Below are 19449 nucleotides of genomic sequence, written 5' to 3' on the forward strand. Positions count from 1 at the left end.
AAATACATGGGTCTCCTGGAGCTGGCCCTCAGGCCCTCAAAGAATGTACCTTGGTAAAGAATTTTGTGCAGAAACCTTACCCCTTTCTCACACTTATTTTCCTAACGATATGATTTTCTTGTTGTAAAATAAAATCAGATTATTTATTTAGAGCCTTTTCAATCCTGGGAAGAGGCAGGATGTAAATAAACAGAGCAATAACACAGATGTTGTAAATGCTCCTAAGTGTCCATCACAGTCCCCTTTGCCTTCAATATTAAACTGATATTAACCATATCACCTCTCAGAAACCTCCAGAAACTGGAACTTGAATTCCTAAAGTTAAATCAGAACCAAAGGGAACACAAGTAAATCAGAACAAAGCAGTAGGGTAATCATTTCTGTAGTTTGTTAATGGATTATTTACTTCCTTTCATGTCTGACTGGGAGATGAGAGACTGGAAAAGAGGCAGCCATATTTGCCAGTTGCATGTATCCCATGAAGGAATTGAGTCCAGGTTTTCTCAACTTTAGCGCTGTTGACATTTGGGGCTGAATAATTCTTTGTTGCCAGGCGCTGTCCTGTGCACTGCAAGGTGTTTAGTGGCATCCCTGGCATCTACACACTAGAGGCCAGCGGCTCCCCTCTTCAGTCATTGTAGTTAAAATGTCCTTGAACATTACCAAATGTCCCCTGAGGGGCAAAACCACCCCCAGCTGAGAACCACTGACAGCCTAACACTATGGTTTCATGACTCCATCATGCTGTTCCTTCTTGCAATGACACTTCTTACACGTCCTTATCCGATGATTTCTAGTCACCTCTCCAGCCTTGTCATTATTCCCCCAGAAAGCCACACCTGCAGTTAACGTCATCACCTCCCCCGTGTCCCCACCACACTTTGTAAACTTCTCTGCCACCCACTCTCTTCACCAATGCCCTCACCACCACCATCAACCACTAAGCCAAGTGCTTTATGCTAAATTCTCCCAGGAAACAGCATAGGCAATATCCTGCCACTGTGTATAGCTGAGAAAAATGAAGCACAGAGGGTCACAGGGAGCAAGACGCACAGCCAGGGTACAACTCCAGGGCTGATCACCCTAAGCGTATGCCTTAACGTTCCAGTACATGTGGCCTGCTGGTTGTCTTACAAAGGGCTCGCTCTCCCGCTTTGACCCTGAGCTCTTCTCATAAGCATCACTGTCTGCTGCTTCCCACGCACTCGCCAAAAAGATGCTTGGAAAGACACACCAACCAGAGCTACCTCTTGGCCATCTAGACTCCGACCCACGCACTGCAGCCCCGTTCTCCCCCCATAATGATGAGGATGTGGCATGGCACTGAGTGCTGGTAACCTGGCACTTCTCTCTTTCCAGTGGTGGCAGGTCGAGAAAGTGAACCCCATCAAGCTGTATGAAGAGAACAAAGTCATCGCGGGGTTTTCCCTCTTAAATCTGCTCTTCAAACAGGGCCGCGCAGGCCTCATCCGAGGGGTGGTGGACAAACTCATAGGGCTCTACAACCAGAAGAAGATCAAGCCCATTGTGGACTCTCTGTGGGCACTGGAGGAGGTAAGAATGGTGTTCTTCACAAGCAAATAACCTATTTTTCATCAAATACAAATTTTTACTTAATGATTTTTCCCCAGGTTTGTTTTAAATGACCGTCCTAAAAGTCATTGCCCTGTAGTATGATGTTTTGGATGTAAGAAATACTTAAAGTTTCCTAGTGGTTCTTTTTTTAATTGAATTTATTGGGGTGACATTGGTTAATAAAATTATATCAGTTTCAGGTGTACAATTCCATAGTACATCACCTGTATATTGTATTGTGTGTTCACCACCCCACGTCAAGTCTCCTTCCATCACCATTTATCCCCCCTTTACCTCTTCTACCTTCCCCCACCCCACCCCCTTTTCTTTCTGGCAATCACTATACTGTTGTCTGTGTCTATAAGTTGGTTTGTTTTTTGCTTATTCCCTTCACCTTTTTTAGTGAGCTACCCATCCCCCTCCCCTGACAGCTGTCAGTCTGTTCTCTGTCTCTATGAGTCCATTTCTATTTTGTTTGCTGGTTTATTTTGTTCATTAGATTCCACATGTAAGTGAAATCATATGGTATTTGTCTTTCTATAACTGGCTTATTTCATTTAGCATGATACTCTCCAGGTCCATCCATGCTGTTGCAAAAGGTAAGATTTCCTTCTCTTATATAGCCAAGTAGTATTCCATTGTGTAAATGCACCACAGCTTTTTTATCCATTCACCGACTGATGGGCACTGGGGTGGGTTCCAAATCTTGGGTAGTGTAAATAACACTGCAATAAACGTAGGGGTGCATATATTCTTTTGAATCAGTATTTTGGTTTCTTCAGATAAATTCCCAGAAATGGAATCACTAGGTCATAAGAAAGTCCCATTTTTAATTGTTTGAGGTATCTACATACTGTTTTCCACAGCGGCTGCACCAGTCTGCATTCCCACCAGCAGTGCATGAAGAGTTCCATTTTCTCTGGATTCTTGCCAGCACTTGTCATTTGTGGATTTATTGATAATAGCCATTCTGATAGGTGTGAGGTGATACCTCATTGTGGTTTTAATTTGCATCTCTCTGATGATTAGTGATGTTGAGCATCCTTTCATATGATCTCCTTGGAGAAGTGTCTGTTCTGGTTCTTTGCCCATCTTTTAACTGGATTGTTTGTCTTTTGGTGTTGAGTTGTATAAGTTCTTTATAAATTTTGGATATCAATTCCTTATCAGATGTATCATTGGCAAATATGTTCTTTCATATTTGTGATGGTTTCCTTTGCTTTGCAAAAACTTTTTAGCCTGATGTAGTCCCATTTGTTTATTTTTCGTTTCCCTTGCATGAGGAGATATGTCAGAAAAAAATATTGCTATGAGAAATGTCTGAGATTTTACTGCCTATGTTTTCTTCTACAATTGTTATGGTTTTGAGTCTTTTTAAGTCTCTAATCCATTTTGAGTTTATTCTTGCATATGGTGTAAGAAGGTAGTCTAGTTTCATTTTTTGCACATATTTGTCCAATTTTCCAAACACCATTTATTGAATAGACTGTCTTTACCCCACTGTATGTGTCTGCCTCCTTTGTCAAATATTAATCAACCATAAAGGCATGGGTTTATATCCAGCTCTCTATATTCTGCTCCATTGATCTGTATGTCTGTTTTTATGCCAGTACATGCTGTTTTGATTACTATGGTGCCGTAATATAGTTTGATACCAGGTGGTGTGATTCCTCCAACTTTATTTTTCTTTCTCAAGATTACTGTGGCTATTCTGGGTCTTTTGTGGTTCCATAAAAACTTTTGGAATATTTGTTCTAGTTCTGTGAAATAAGCCCTTGGTATCTTAATACAGATTGCATTGAATCTATAGATTGCTTTGGGTAGTGTGGATATTAAAACTTTTCTTATTTACTCTTTTTAAAGAGAGAGGAAGGGGAGGGGGGAGAGAAAAACTGATTTTGTTGTTCCACTTATTTATGCATTCATTGGTTGCTTCTTGCATGTGCGCTGACCAGAGATCAAACCTACAACTTTGGTACATCAGGATGACACTCTAACCAACTGAGCTACTGGGTCATGGCTAGAATGAACATTCTAATGATATTAATCCTTCCTACCCATGAACATGGTATATGCTTTCACTTATTTGTATCTTCTTTAATTTATATTTTCAGTGTCTTATAATTTCCCAAGTACAAGTCATTTACATCTTTGGAGAAATTTATTTCTAGGTATTTCTGATGCAGTTATAAATGGGACTGTTCATTATTGATGTATAAAAATGCAACTGATTTCTGGATATTTATTTTGTATCCTGCTACTTGACTGAATTCATTTATTAGTTCTAGCAGTTTTTTGGTATGACATTTAGGGTTTTCTATATGCAGTATCATGTCATCTGCAAATAATGACAGTTTTACTTCTTCCTTTCCAATTTGGATGCCTTTTATTTTTTCTTCTTGTCTGATTGCTGTGGCTAGGACTTGCAATACTATATTGAATAAGAGAGGTGAAAACAGACCTCCCTGTCTTGTTCCAGATCTTAAGGCAAATGCTTGCAGTTTTTGCCCATTGAGTATAATGCTGACTGTGGGTTTGTCATGTATGAACTTTAATACATTGAGGTATGTTCCCTCTACTCCCACTTTGCTGAGAGTTTTTATTACAAATGGGTGCTGAATTTTGTTAAAACACTTTTTCTGCATCTATTGATATGATCATGTGATTTTTATCCTTCATTCTGTTTATGTGGTTTATCACATTTACTGATTTGTGGATATTGTACCAACCTCATATCTCCAGACTAAATCCCACTTGATCATGTTGTATGATCTTTTAAATGTATTTTTGGATCTGGTTTGCTAATATTTTGTTGAGGATTTTAGCATCTATGTTTATTGGGGATATTGGCCCATATTTTTCTTTCTCTGTAGTGTCTTTATCTGGTTTTGGAATTAGGATAATACTTGTCTCATAAAAAAGGGCTTGGGAGTCTTCCCTCCTCTTGAATTTTTTGGAGTAGTTTGAGAATGACAAATGTGAGTCCTTCTTTGACTGTTTGGTAAAATTCACCTGTGAAACCATCTGGTCAGGGCTTTTGTTAGTTGAGAGTTGTTTGAGTACTGATTCAATTTCATTAGTAGTTATTAGTCTCTTCAGATTTTCTGTTTTTTTTTTTTTTTTTTTTTTTCTGTGATTCAGCCTTGGAAGATTCTATGTTTCTAAGAATTTATCCATTTCGTCCAGACTGTCCAATTTGTTGGCATATAGTTGTTCATAATATTTTCTTAGAATCTTTTGGATTTCTTTGCTGTCAGTTGTTACTTATCTTTTATTTCTGATTTTATTTACTTGGATTCTCTCTCTTTTTTTCATGATTAGCCTGGTTAAAGGTTTGTCAGTATTGTTCATCTATTCAAAGAATTAGTTCTTGATTTTATTGATCTTCTGTATTGTCTGTTAGGCTGTCACTAAAAGTTGCATGAGGTAGGTTCTCAGTAAGTCACCAAGTAGGGGCAAGTGGTGTTCACTAGATCGATATAGGCTCAAATTCGGTGCCAATGTTGGGTCTGAGGCCACTCAGCAAGTGTCCCAGATTATACCAGGTCTAGCTGCTATCCACTGGGTGCTTGCACACCTTTGTGGTGGGGCAGTGTCTCAGGGAGTCACCAGGGTGAGGCCAGCAGAGTTTATCAGGCTCAAATAGACCAAGATTTGGCCATGTGAATGAAGGGCTCTGTACCGGTCAGGTGTGCAACCAAAAAATGACCCCTGTCCTAGAGCCACATAACTCAGTCTGTTCCTGATTCTTCCAGGAGCCTGATCTCACAGGGCAGGACAGCTGGGAGACAGGAGGATGGGGCTAGTGGATTTCCCATGAGGAAGAAGTGTCGGTCAGGCTTGGGGGAAGGTGGAGGAGTGGCCCCCATCCCAGAGCCACAGAACTCAGTCAGTTCTGTTTTCTGCCCAGATCTCAGCAGGGCAGAGCCACCAGGAATAGGAAGGGTGGGGCCGTCAGAGCCTGAAGAGTGGGGCTAGTGGATCTTCTGTGAGGGGGAGGTACCAGCCAGGTACCTGGGAAAGTGGTGGGAATGGCCCCAAAGCCACATAACTCAGTCACTGACACCCCTTGAGTCTGCCCAGACCTATATATCCCAGTCCAAGCAGCTGATTTATCAGCAAAGCACAAGCTCCACAGGGTAGGGCAACAGGGAGTCCAGAGTGTGGGGCTATTGCTTTCCCCCAAGCTGATGCTATGAAGGGAGTGCTCTACCCAAGAAAGGTGGCATCTGCAGTGTGGGAGAGGGACTCAGCACAGGGATCCTGGTGACTGTCCCTTCTGCTCTCTCCCAGAGCCACAAACTGCAGTCTCTTCTCACATGACGCTAATTCACTCCACCCTCTCTCTGCTGGAGCCCAGGGTGAGTGGCTATGAACAAGACTTTGTCCACTGTCCCTTAAAGAGGATGCCTGTGACTCTGGCAGACTCCCATTTCTCCCTGGGGGACAGAATCCCTGCTGATTGTTACAGCTGGATGTTATGTGGGCACCTCCTCCTGGGTTTGGTGCTCTGGGCTGGGGAGCCCTACCTGAGGCTGAAACCCCACACTTCTTAGGAGAAATCCCTGCAGCTGAGACACCCCTCTGGAATCTCAGCCACATCCCAGAGGTGTGGGGCCAGCCCCTTTTTCCACCTCCACCCTTCCTACCAGTCTTGCTGTAGCTTCTTCTGTAAAGCCTTGGTTATAAGACTTCTCTTCCACTAGTCTTCAGCTGGTTATTCAGGTTGCTTGCTTTATATTTTAGTTTTAAATTCAGTTTGGTTCTGAAAGGAGGTAAGTGTAACATCCACCTGCTCTGCTGCCATCTTTGATCTTTTCTTTTCCCCAGTGGTTTTTAAATCACATGGCTCACCATTGTATTTGTACCATAAACCCTTTCCAGGTAAGCCGCTAAATTTTAATTTATGTATACGATTCATCTTGTGTACAAGAGTGTGTATATATTGTTGCAGCATAATTTATATTGTCATCTTATGGGTATGTAAGAGATCAAGGTCAGGGCAGACAATGGCTCTGAGCTAAAATGATTTGTGTGCTGAGCCCAAATACTTGGGGTCCTTGTGAGACATCGTTAGCTGTTGCAATGGGCATTGTAATTACTGATGAATTGTTGGATCTACTGTTGGACTGAGTGTTTTCATTAACTGATCTACCAAAAGTTCTTGTATTTAAAAACCATTCCTTGATCGTGAAAAAACTAAGAACCCCTAATGTAACCTTTAGTGATACTGAAGTGTGACTTGCTGTTTGGGTTCAGGTAAGATGAGCTAGGAGGAGACAGGGTATAGAAAGTCTCTTAGGACAAAGAAAGTTTAAGACATTTGGGAAGTCAGTTATGGTAGTTACCTGTGTGAAGAAAATGAATAGATGTGGCTTACACTGCCAGAGGCATTTTACTAAGAAGTTGTCCTAATTCTGGATTTCATAACCTTGGCTTCAGGTAACCATGCGGCCACTGAGAAATATTTTTTAAATATATGTAAATGTGGGGTTTTATTTGTTCGTTTGATTTTGCATTTTGCATGGGTGAATGCCTTGTATTACAAATACTTTTTTGTACTTTTGGGAATCGTGGACACCTTAGAAAAAGCCAACGAACACAAAGTTCTGTGATACAGAGAGTGGGTGTCCTCCTGGCAAGAAGGCTGGTGCTATTTGCCTAATGGACAAGGTTGGCAAAATCCTACGGCTTCCCTAAACACAGAAATCACCCTAAAAAGCTTTGTGGAGGCCACTGCGTAATCAAATAGGACTGGCACTGGATCCTTGGTCCAGGATGTCTCTCTGATCCTGCAATGTCATGGATGGTCTTAAAAACCCAACCACCAAAACCCTCATTTCTTATGATAAAAGACATAATGCTCATTGGAGGAAACTCTTAAATTAACCAAAAGCATAAGGAGAAAATGAACGGCAAGTCCGCATTTCAGAAGTGGATAACATTGTTAACATTTTGGTTTGCTTCTTTCCTGTCTCTTTTCTATTACAGATACCCACTGTGATTCAGTATATTGCTAAATCAAATCAGATAATCATTCATTCCTTCTGCTGTGTAATTTCCAAGATTGTTAGCCTATCATCGTACTTTTCTTGAAAACATTTTAAGTTTTATAAGTCAGACATCCATATGGTATTCACTACGGTATGTCAGTGCAATAAAGTACAGCTGGATTACACCATTACCAGATTCTCAGTGGTCAAGAAGGAGAGGAAACTGGGAATAGTCAAGACGAGGGATAGAGATTAACTTGACCACGGGGCAAAGAAGGGGGCTTACACTTAGACTCAGTGCTCAAGAGAGACCCAAAAGAACTGGTAATATTTAAGCAGAAGTTGAAATCCCAAAGGGATCCCGTTAGTCCAGTGGTTTCTTGTTCTAGTACTTGAAATCAGTCCTTGGTCGCAATGGTGATGAATTACCAAATATGTATTGAACAACTACTATGTGCACAGACTAGGCAGATGCTGGGGGTACAGTGGTGAACAGACGGCCAAGACCCCTGGGTTTCATGGAGCTTAAAGTCAGAGGGGCGGGAAGTGAACAACCACCAGCAGGGTATTCACCCATTGTAATAAGTTCTTGGAAGGAGTTAAATTAGGGTATAGATGGGCAAGTAAGTGGAGGGGGGCAAAGTTTCCATAGAGAGGAATTTTTCAGCCTCTTTTTGTTTTTACCCCATAAGGAGACTTCTTAGACATTTTGTCCTAATTATACCCCAATAAAATTTTAATACCATAGATATAACATCCATCTATATCTCTCTATCTACCTACTGTCTATCTATCCCCTGTATGTATATCTGTGCTTTGTACATTAAAAGAATAGGATTTTTTTCACGCTCCAAGAACCAGTTTTTACCATTCCGGAGGTATGATCACTCCCATTGAGAACGCATGCTACAGAGTGACTTTAGAGAAGAAAGCTTAGGCGTCAGAGGGCATGAAAGAGGCACAAAACTGGAAGGAGAGCATGCAAGGCAGAGAGACACTTAAAAGCAAAGGGACAAGGAAAGGAAGGTCATGATGGATGCGAGGGGCCGGTTTCTGGGCACTGTTGTGAGTGCAGAGGGAATGGCTCAAGGAGAGCTGGATGGATAGGTCAGCAGGGGCCAGATGGAAATCTAGATTTTACTCTAAGTCCCATGGGAAGCCACTAAAATGTCAGGAGGTACTATTAATACAATGTGTTCCCAAGGGTATTGTTCACCAGGGAAGAAGCAAAAATTATTAGGCTCCAACTACAGAAGTCTGATTATATTCAAAGGAGATTTCAATCCCACTCGGGAATAGGAAGAGGGTAACAGACTAAGCTCAGCTCTCGCCAGAGAGGGTGTGACCAGGCATGGCTGATCCATGTAAGGCCGCTAGGGGAAAGTGGAGCTCCATGCATTCTGGACCTAAGTCAGGACTGACTCAAGGACCGAGTCAACCAAGGATCTCAGAACCCACACTGAGGAGGGATGGGGAAGTTAAGACTGGCAGCTGCCTAAATAATGGACCCTATGCAAGTCCAGGATTTTACTTTAAATGCTTCTCAGATTCACACACTTTCTTTCAGTTCCACTCATGGCAATATAGCCTACGCTGGAATCTCTCCTGTAAGGAATTCCTGATCGGCCCCACACTTCCATCTTAGGGCATTCTGTACCCAGCTGCCCACATGAACGTATCACTACCTAACTTAGATCATGTCCTCCCTATTTAAAACCCTCCCATGGCTTTCCATGGCACCCAGAATACAGTCTAAATTCCTTTTCCAGCCCTGGATGGCCCTGCTCAGTCTGAACTTTTGACCTCTGATCAACCTCATGAATCCACGTGCCTCCTACCCCAAGCTCCAGTGGCCTGCATGTTCCTGGAGCCTTTCTCAAGCCTTTCCAGCCTAGGGCTGTTGCACCTGTTGCTTCCTTTGTTTTGAACATTCCTCCTCCAGATTTTCAGAGCTTCCTTCTCATCATTATGTTTCAGTTTCAATCGGACCTATATGGAGAGGTCTTCCCAATCCCCCCTCCTGAAAGCAGCATCCCACACGGCCACCCCTGCCTGGGCCATCCTTTCTCCCTTTACCTTGTTTGATATCCTCCATTGTATTTATCACTGGTTGAAATTACCTTGTTCATTTAATTGTCAATTTGTTTAGACTCTTGTCTCCCTTTCACTAGAATGCAAACCCTAGGTGAGGAGAGACCCAGACTATGCTGGCCAAGACCACAATGCCTGGAATGGAGTAGATAATCAGTAAACTTGTATTACGTGAGTGAATTAATGAATCTATCAACACGTAGAAATACGGCCACTTGGATATTCTTCCATATTTAACAATAAACATTTTGAATATATGAATTAATGAATGAGCTATCCTAAAATAAGATACTGCTGTAAGACAACTTGGGCACAATTGACATTTTGACTGAATAATCCTTTGTTGTGGGTGGGGGGTGAGCTGCCGGCGCATTGTAGCATGTTTAGCAGCATCTCTGGCTTCTATCCACTGGGTGCCAGTAGCTGTGACAACAAAAAAATAGCTCCAGATATTGTCAAAATTGCCCCTAGGTGAGAACCGCTGCCTAAAAAGAAGCCATATGGGTTAAGGCAGTCACCAGGAAAACAAGGAATTTTAAGTCCCTCTAGCAGGCTAGTCATCCACAGGGGAGAGACCGATGGCAGCTGTCTGTTTGCCAACAAAAACATCCATAGGCACTCATCAGTAACACCCACCGACTTTCTGAGGGTTCTTTTCTGCAATATTTACAGACATCTGTTTAGAGCTCCAGTTGGGCCAAACTCAGCTATTTATCAAGCCCACGCAGCTCTTCTGGGCTTGAAGAGAGTAAAGCGTGCTTATTACTTGCGAACCTCAGAAGAAGGACTATAATGATTTTTCCCCTCCCCTTTGATAAATGATTTCACAAAATTGCTTTCCAGGCTGGCTCTATAATTTCATCTATGGAATATAAATCCCATAGGAATTAAAAGAAAAATTTCTTGGGCTCTCTGAGCCTTCAAACTAGATTTAATAATACCAGAGATGATTAGGGTTTCTTTTTAGCCATCTGTCTTTGGCTTTACTGTAAATTTAATACACAAAGCAGAGTGGATACACTGCAGCCTCACATTTGCCTCCGGATATTAAATGTGCAGCTGTACATTAAATTTTAAAAAAAGTTAATCTCCCCAAAGGGTTCAGAGGTGGGAAAGGTATAAAAGATACAATTGTCAACAAAGCAGCAGTAATATTATTGAGAACCTACTATGTGCTCATAGGATGTCAAAACTATTTTAGGATGTCAAGTTTACAGAAGGACCAGAAATGTGTTCCCTGTCCCCTGAGTTCATGATTTAGTTTTTGAGATAACTATGAGACAGTTACAGAATAACTCACGGTTCAATCATGAGGTGTTGATTTCAAGTGAAACTGGACTTGGAGATTAGAGAGAATGCTGTTAAGGAAGAATGAATGTTCAGAGATGGTATCAAGAATGAAGTGGGGCCTGGCTGAGATTGGAAGGATATCAATTGTTTGGATGATGTTGAGGTTAAACAAGGTATCACAAGCAGGAGAAATCACAGAAGTAGGAGTGAGTGCGAGGCAGGTGGGGTAGAGAGGCCTCAGCTAAACAAAGCAGAGGTTGCTGCCTGAGGAGGAGAGGAAATAAGACTGGTTGGGTCAATGGAGTCCAATCTTGGAGGCTGTTGCTACCGGGCAGAGGAGCTGGAGTCAACATTCTGAGCGAGGGGCTTGCTGTTAGAGAGTGTGGCCTAAGGAACATGCACCATTGGACGCTCCCAGTTCCTGGAGGCCCACCCTGGTCCCATGTGTGACACTACAAAGATATCCTGGACTTTGTACCTGTGGCCTCTGATTAAAATGCATATTCCCACCTGCCCCTGAAGAGTAACAGAGAGCTTGGTTATGAGCTGAAATGTGTCCTCCTCAAATTCATATGCTGAAGCCCTAACCTCCAGTCCCTCAGACTATGATTGCATTTGGAAATAGGGCCTTTACAGAAGTCATTAAGTTCAAAGGAGGCCTTCGGGTAGGCTGACAGGTGTACTTATAACAAGAGGAGACCAGGACACACAGAGACACCAGGGGTGTGTGCACAGCAGAGAGGCCATGTGAGGACACAGGGAGAGGATGGCCCTCTGTAAGGCCAGGAGAGAGACCCCAGAGTGAAGCCAACACTGCTGGCACCTTGATCTGGGACTGTTAGCCACTAGAACTGTGAGAAAATAAATTTCTGTTGTTTAAGCCATCCAGTTGGGGGTACTTTTTTATGGCAGCCCTAGAAAACTGATATAGGGTTACACAGAGACCTTGGAAGTTTTTAAATTTTCTATTCAAAGCATCATCTGTAGTATTCTAAAACATCACTTGCATAAAGGTCTATGACCGTGCTCTCTAAGGCGGCACCACTAATCAGCCACATGTGGCTATTTAAGCTTAAGTTGAGATTGAGTCAAATTACAAATTCAAGTCCTTAGCTGTACTAGCTGCTTTTCAAGTGGTCAGTAGCCAAGAGGCTAATGGCTACCACACTGGACTATGCAGAGATAGAAGAATGTTCCTATCATTGCAGACATTCTGTTGGAACTGGTCCTTAAGATGATGTCATCCTTCTGTTTGATGGTAGGAAAAATTTGCCTTGCCAGCAATCTGGCATGATTACCTTTTAGTAAATTATGTTAATTATGCCCTTCCTTGTATATATATATCTCTCTTTGCCTTGGCTGCAGTGAAGTTCACTGCCCAAATGCAGTCATGATGTGATTTAAGTGCCCCTAATTCCTCATTATGTGTCCACTGCATTTTTGCCTTCCTGTTAATAATCGTGGTTTAATTATTTGTGTCTTTCATTCTATGCCATCACAAAACTATACAGAGATGGGCCTGTCTAAAAGAATAAATGAAGGAAAAATGATGTGACACTGAGCTGGAAAGGAGCCCTCATCTCTCACATAGCAAGAGGGTGGCTTGATAAAAGGAAGATTAATATTGAACTAGCACAGGGAGGGTAGGAGGATCCAAGAGTGGGGGCGGGGCTGGCTGTCAAGTTTTTAAAAAGCTTGAAGCTTCAACTCCAACACCAGACTGGGAAGTTAAGAGAGGATAAAGCCAAGCATCTAAAACAAATGTCCAAATCCAAACTAAGAGGCAGAGACTCAAAGAAAAACAATGGAAAATTCCACTTCATTATGACAGAAGGCAACTGGCGGGCACAGACCACTTTTAAAGATCCAGAGTCCTTCTTAGACCCAGCTGGGGGTGGGGGGAGTATTCTAAAAGGATCACCGAAAAGCAGCAATGTATGTTTTATCACACACATGGCGGTTTGGAGAATAGACTGGGGGCGGCTGCTCTGGCCAGGCACACATTGCAGATTTTTAGGCATGACCTCTGACCAAAGTGGGTGCAGAGAATGACAGAGATTAAGTGAATCTGAGTCACTGGAAAGGCTGGAAGTTGGAAACAAAGGACAAGGTTGAAGCCAGCGTCTGAGATGCCGATGGCCTACCAGTCTGAGAGAGCAAGAATGGAGTGTTAGCAGTGACAGGGGCTGCCGGGAAAACACTGATGAGCTGCGATGAGTCTGGTTTAAGGTTACGGTAGATCATGCAGGGCGGGGGCGGGGATACCCGCAGGCAATTCACACTCACAGTCACACTTAGATGAGAGGAGAGGGCTGGATAATTACTGCCACTGCTGACACTTCTACAGGGTTTACTCCTTGCCAGCCATTGCTCTGTGTTTTGCACATGTTAATTCATCTATACACTCTAACAACCAACCCTCTGAAACCCAGCTACTATTATCCCCAACTTTCAGGTCACAAAAACGAGGCTTTGGGGAAGTTATGCCTGCCCAGAGTCCCTGCTTATAATGGAGTTTAATGGACATTTTAACCACAGGGAAATTTAATGCATAGAAGCTATTGGAAAAAAATTACAATGCATAAACTCATTGAGTAAAAGCATAAGCAAAATAATATATTAGCAAACATTTAGTATAACATGTACCAAGTACTCTTCCAAGCACTTTCCCTTAATTAAGTCATTTACTGCCCATGATAACCCCAAATGGTGGGTGCTGCTGTGATACACATAAGGAAATGGACTTATAGTGAGGTCAGGTACGTTGCTCCAGGTCACCCAGCTGGTACATGGCAAAGCTGGCATCAGACCAAGAGAGTCTGGCTCTCAAGTCCATGCCAGGGGTTATTAACTTATTTACTGCAGAGGGAAGAGGGTTAAGGCAGAACCCTAGCATGCCTGACCCTTCACATGACAGGCAAAAGATGAGGCACTCACAAACACGTCAGCGGTGAGCGGACCATCATGACTGGCTGACAGGTCTCAGTGTGGACTGCTGATGACAAGTCAGGAAGCACACAGAGGCAGAGCCTTTGGATTTGACCTGAGGGTAATTGCTGGCCTTTCAGTAGAATGGTGAGGGCAGAGGTCTGGGTGCAGAGGGTCAGGTAGGGAATGCTGGGTAGGGGAGGATGACAGCCAGCGTAAGCCTCTCATTCAGCACTGAGCAAAACAAAGGCCTGGAAGATAGCCAGGAGGTGCAGGGGCCACAGAAGGGCTGTTTAGAAAGTAGATTAGTGGTCGTCTAGGGCTCGGAGGGAGTGGGGGGAGGAGTTTGGGGAGGAATTAAAAGGGACTGCTAATGGGTAGATGGTTCTTCTTGGAGGCATAAGTGTTCTAAAATTAATAGTGGTGACTTGCACAACTCTGAGTATAGTAAAAATCATTGCATTGTACACTTTAAGTGAGTGAATTATATGATATGCAGTTACATCTCAGTAAAGCTTTTTATACAGAAAGAGGAGGAGAGAGAGGGGCACTGTTTAACACTGGATAAGGGGACCTGGGAGATGGGAGAAGGTACAGCTGGAGAAGTCCAGTCCCTGGCCTCAGTCCTTACTAACATCCTAGCTACATGGCCTTGTAACACCATTCATTCAGCCTGGTGCATTCTCCCAGTTTCCAGATGAGGACACTGATGTTCCAGAAGTGACTGCTATGTTTGCTTTATGTCCCTAGCGACCTCTTTTTCTTGGCTGCATATCCCCGTTTCTCTCAAGTGGAATCCCACATTTTTCAGTTCAACACAATCACTTCCCGTGCCTTCCATGTACACATGCCCAATTTCCACATGCATTCTTCCAACATGCCCAGCTCATATGTCTCTTCTGCAGGCCAAACATATCAGTACCATTGTGCCCCTAAGCCCTGCGTCACATCTGCCCTCAACCTTGCTCTCATCTCCCCAACGTATCAAATAAATTGAGGCACAGCTCTGGTTCAGCTTTTTCATCTGTGGTGTGCTGATTAATGGCCCCCTGAAGATGCCTATATCCTAATCCTTGAAATCTTGGAATATGTTACCTTACTTGGCAAAAAGGACCTTGCAAATGTGATTAAATTAAGACTATAAAATTAAGAGATTATCATGGACTATTTGGGTGGGCCTGATGTAATCACAAGGGTCCTTAGAAAAGGGAGATAGGATCGTCAGAGTCAGAGAAGGTGATATGGCAAAGGACACAGAGGGAGAAAAGATGATGTGTTGCAGGGCCACAAGCCAAGGGATGCAGCACCTCTAGAAGCTGCAAAGGGCAAGGAGACAGATTCTCCCCTGGAGCCTTCAGCAGGAACCAGCCCTGCTGACGCCATGATTTTAACTGAGCTCCATTTGAAGATTCTGATCTGCAGAACTGTAAGAGAATAAACTTGTGTTGTGTTAGGTACTAAGTTTGTGGTGATTATGTTATAGCAGCAATTGAAAAATTAATACATCATCCATTCAAACAAATATTGGCAGAAACTGGACTTTGAGGACACACTTTGAGACATCCTGGTTCTGAGCTCATGGTGCAGCCAGGTAGCAGAACTGAACATCCAGATGAGTACGAACACAGGGAGTGCAACCCGAAGGCTGAGACTTGGAGGGGGTGTTACCCAGGCATGCATCACAGCCTGGGAAGAAGCCTAGAGAATGCAATGGAGGGGAAAAGGTGCATCCAGCCCAACACAAACGCGAAGTGATAAGGAGGCAGGGAAGGCAGGCCTTGATGTGAGGGGAGAGGAGACAGGGTACGGTTGACGTTCCCACCAGCTGCTCGGATACACCCATCACTCCAGCCTCATGGGAACTTGTGCTTCTTCAGAAACCTTATTCATGCTTGCTATCTCCACCCATTATGCCTTCCTTCATCCTTGTCCTCTTGAAAAATTTCTGCTCACCTTTCAGAACGCATGGATTGTGTTAGCTCTTCTGCAGAAACACCCCCAACATCCCCCAATCTCGCCATGACCCCAATCTCAGGTTACAAACCCCCGATTTCAGGTCCCCTGGGCTAGCCTCTCTGGTTGATATGTTTACAGTTACCTGTGAGAAAAGAACAACCTTCCCTCAGTTCCTAAATGGAGGGATTAAATGACCTAAAGGAATTAGATATAGGAAAGTTGCCTGACCTAATGCTGGACAGATACTAAGTGATCAGTAGCTTGACTAGTAAGTGTTCACCAGCTATTATTTTTTCAGTACATTTCAAATGCAGCCCTCCCCACCCCCACTGCAGGCAAGACACCAAGCAAGGAACACAGAGATGCGCCATGCAAGAGGTTTGCGGGCCCTCAGGGCAGGCGTTTCCATCAGCTTGGTGCCGCATTTGCCATCCAGGCCTTACCCAGACAATTTCCTCTCCACCAGAAACCACAGCATGTTGCAGGATTAAGTTTATTCAAGGTCAGTGCTCCTTCACATAAGTCTGGAAGCTCAGCTCTGAATACATTTCTGTTATAAAGAAAATGATCATTCTTGCCTTCTCTTCTATCATTTGGCTGAAAATACATCACAAAACTGGATGTCCCTGTGAGCAGTCACTGCAGGCTGCTCTTGGATGTGTTTTTAATAGACCCAGGCGGGCTTCTGCTACTTCCAAAGCTGAAAATGTCTCTTTGCTTCTGTTCACCTTCCAAGTCAGTGGAGGAATCACTTTATATGTCTCCCTGGCAAGATGGCGCCAGAAAAATCATTTTCCAATATTTTCTGAGTTCTCTGTACTGATGTGTTAAACACAGATTCTGACCTATCCTCCAGACCAGATAAGATGGTAACTGTGCTACAGACCGAGATCATTTGAATACTAGAACATACATTTAAATCAGAAAACGCGTAAGTATAAGACATATCCTGGCAGATATATGTGCTAGGGATGACGTCTCCATTTCCACCCATTTTCCTCCTTCAGTCCCATTTTTTCCCCCTGAAATTGGTGTGACTCATGCCCCCTGTCATTGCAAAGCATCTTATGGTTATTGTACAATCAATTGAGTCCATGTGTGTTGAACTCTTGTAAACTGTAAACCACGCTGCCAACAAGAGGCTTATTATGATTTGAAGAAGGAGCACCAATCAGATGTGATAAGCATTTGAGCAGGAGACCCACGCAATGGATTCTTAACCTTCCTACTTGGCTGTGTGGCCGTGGCCGCTAACCCTTCATTCCTCTGAGCCTCCTTTCCCACACCTAGGAAGTAGGAACAAAGTACTCTATTTCCCAGGGAAGTTGTGCGTGAGTTTCCTAGGGCTGCCATAACAATGTAGCCCAAAACGAGTGGTTTCAAACAACATCAGGAATGTATTGTCTCGGGGCCTGCCAGCAATCTGGTGTCCTTGGCTTGTGGAAGCATCCGCTCAACCTTTGCCTTCCTGTGTTTGTCCCCTTCTTATAAGGACACAGTCATATGTGATTAGAGGCCTTTCCAATCTGGTGTCACCTCATCTTAATTCATCACATCTGCAATGACCCTATTTCTAAATAAGGTCACATTCTAAGGTTCTGGGGTTAGGACTTCAACATGTGAATTTGCTGGGGGTGTGGGGTGGAGGGACGGGGAGAACACAATTCAGTCCCTAACAAATTGTGAGCCAGTAAGACAAAGTGGGAAATATGTTGTAGGGGTTGAAGAGACAACTTCTGGTATAAAGATGAAAGGGGCAGGCTCTAGAATAGTTCAAGTCCTCCTTCCTCCAGGCATAGCTGTGAGTCCTCGGAACAGCGACTCACTTTCTCCTTAGTGGGGATAACAGCAGTGCCCGTGCTATGGGATTGCTGTGAAAATGTCGCAAGGCCACGCGGGGAAGCGGTCCGGGCATGCCCTGGCACCCCACAGTGGAGTCAGCCCCTGGTCATCTGGAAGGGGTGGGATGTGGGGAGCCTGTCTTTCTATCCTCTTGCAGTTACACCTCCCAGGGCCGGTTTCCTCCCTGATGTGCCACTGCCAACACGCCAGCGGGCTCAGTGGTGCTCCTGCCTTATGCTTTTATTTATTTCCAAAGACACTTGTGGGAGCTGCTTCACGGAACAGAAGCTCTGAGTGGCACAAAATGATAAACACATGCCGGGGACTGGCTTCCCATCCTCCAGCCATCTCGTTGCTTACGGGCCCCTAAACCATCTGATCACCAAACTGCTAGCTTGTGTGGGGAGGTGCTGCTGGGAAAGTGCCATGCTCTCTGGTTAGTCATTTAATAAACTCTAAGTGAGCAGCTGCCTGGGGAGCCCTGGACAAGCGACAAAGTAACAGTAGTGGCTACACTTTGGTGTTTGCACCGAGCCAGGCACTGTCCTGGGTACTCCGTATGCACCGGTTCACTAGACTTACAGCAACCCTGTAAGGAACTACTGTGTCCCCAGTTAACAGAGGAGGAGACTGAGGCTCAGAGAGAAAGTGAAGGGGCCTGGACGAGGTCGCACAGCCAAGGGGTGGAGCCTGCCTGGACTCTCAGATTGGCTCTCTCCTGAGGCCCTGCTTGTAACCAAGGCTTCCACCTTCTTCAGGACGGGGGATGACCCTGTCCCAGGCCCATCACTCTGCCTGTCCCATCTCCCTGCCTGACCCATCTCCCTGCCTGACCCATCTCCCTGGTTGCAGGCATCCTGGTTTAGGGATAGAGGACTGGTTTTCAACACCCTGGTTCATCAGTTCCTACTGCCTATGATCGCAGATAGGTGACTGCATCTGTAAAATGGGGCCCATATTCCCGCCAATTTTAAGTCTATTGCAAACCACGTGTGAGCTGTTAACATGAATACTGCACAGAAATGCCTCAGAGTGGGTGCTGAATACGACCTTAGCTTTTCTTCCTTCCCACTTACCCTCCCACACATGTGGCATCTTCCAAGCTCCCTTAGCACATTCACACACATTATCATTCCGTGGCTCTGCTCAACAGACACCAATAGGATGAGGATGGGAACGAGGCGACTAAGCTGACAGCCCTGTGATGCTCCCCTCAGCCCTCTGGGGTTGGTGGAGTTACCCCATGTCACAGAGGAGATGACGGGGGCAAGGGAGCTGATGCCTCCTCCAAGACGCAGGCCTCTGGGTGGCGGCAAAAAGTCCCTTGAATCCAAGGTCAGTATTTGGGTTTCACCACCTCCCTCTGTGCCTTGTCCCAATATCTACAAATTATCTTGTAGATAATTTGTCTTGTGGGAATCAAGCCGCATGGGAAACCCACAGAGACAGGTAGGGCAGGCGGTGTTGTGCCCATTGTACGGTTATTTAAAAAGAGGGACTGCGGTCATTTGTACCAGGTAGTATTGTAGAATGAGGGATCCAAGCCAGGTTTCTTATTCTGTCTGTGATTGTGAATATGTATGTATTTTGCTTATGGGTTTGTTTTGCCTTTTTCCCCAACATAATTTTTCTTGCAATTAAAAGAATGTATTATATAAATATCATATAACCACAATATACATTTAGAAAACAGAGAAAAGAACATCCATAACTGTGCCACCCTAGACAAAACTACTGTTAATGTGTTAATGTATCCCACTCCTGGCTTTATTCC

The 19449-nt window shown here is 44.1% G+C and overlaps 1 protein-coding gene and 1 long non-coding RNA gene across 2 annotated transcripts in view; one reads left to right on the plus strand and one right to left on the minus strand.

Annotated features, from left to right (window-relative positions):
* VAT1L (vesicle amine transport 1 like) overlaps positions 1 to 19449 on the plus strand; it is a 139128-nt gene that overhangs the window by 73025 nt on the left and 46654 nt on the right. Inside the window, exon 7 of the mRNA XM_090259620.1 lies at positions 1360 to 1554. Within this exon, the coding sequence (XP_090115746.1) occupies positions 1360 to 1554 (195 nt within the window). The remainder of the gene's footprint in view (positions 1 to 1359; positions 1555 to 19449) is intronic.
* The window catches only part of LOC149994256 (uncharacterized), a 105593-nt gene that overhangs the window by 49147 nt on the left and 36997 nt on the right, over positions 1 to 19449 (minus strand). The window lies entirely within an intron of this gene.

Source organism: Furipterus horrens, unplaced genomic scaffold (genome assembly GCF_987537825.1).
Source record: "Furipterus horrens unplaced genomic scaffold, mFurHor1.1.pri manual_scaffold_13, whole genome shotgun sequence".
NCBI lineage: Eukaryota > Metazoa > Chordata > Mammalia > Chiroptera > Furipteridae > Furipterus > Furipterus horrens.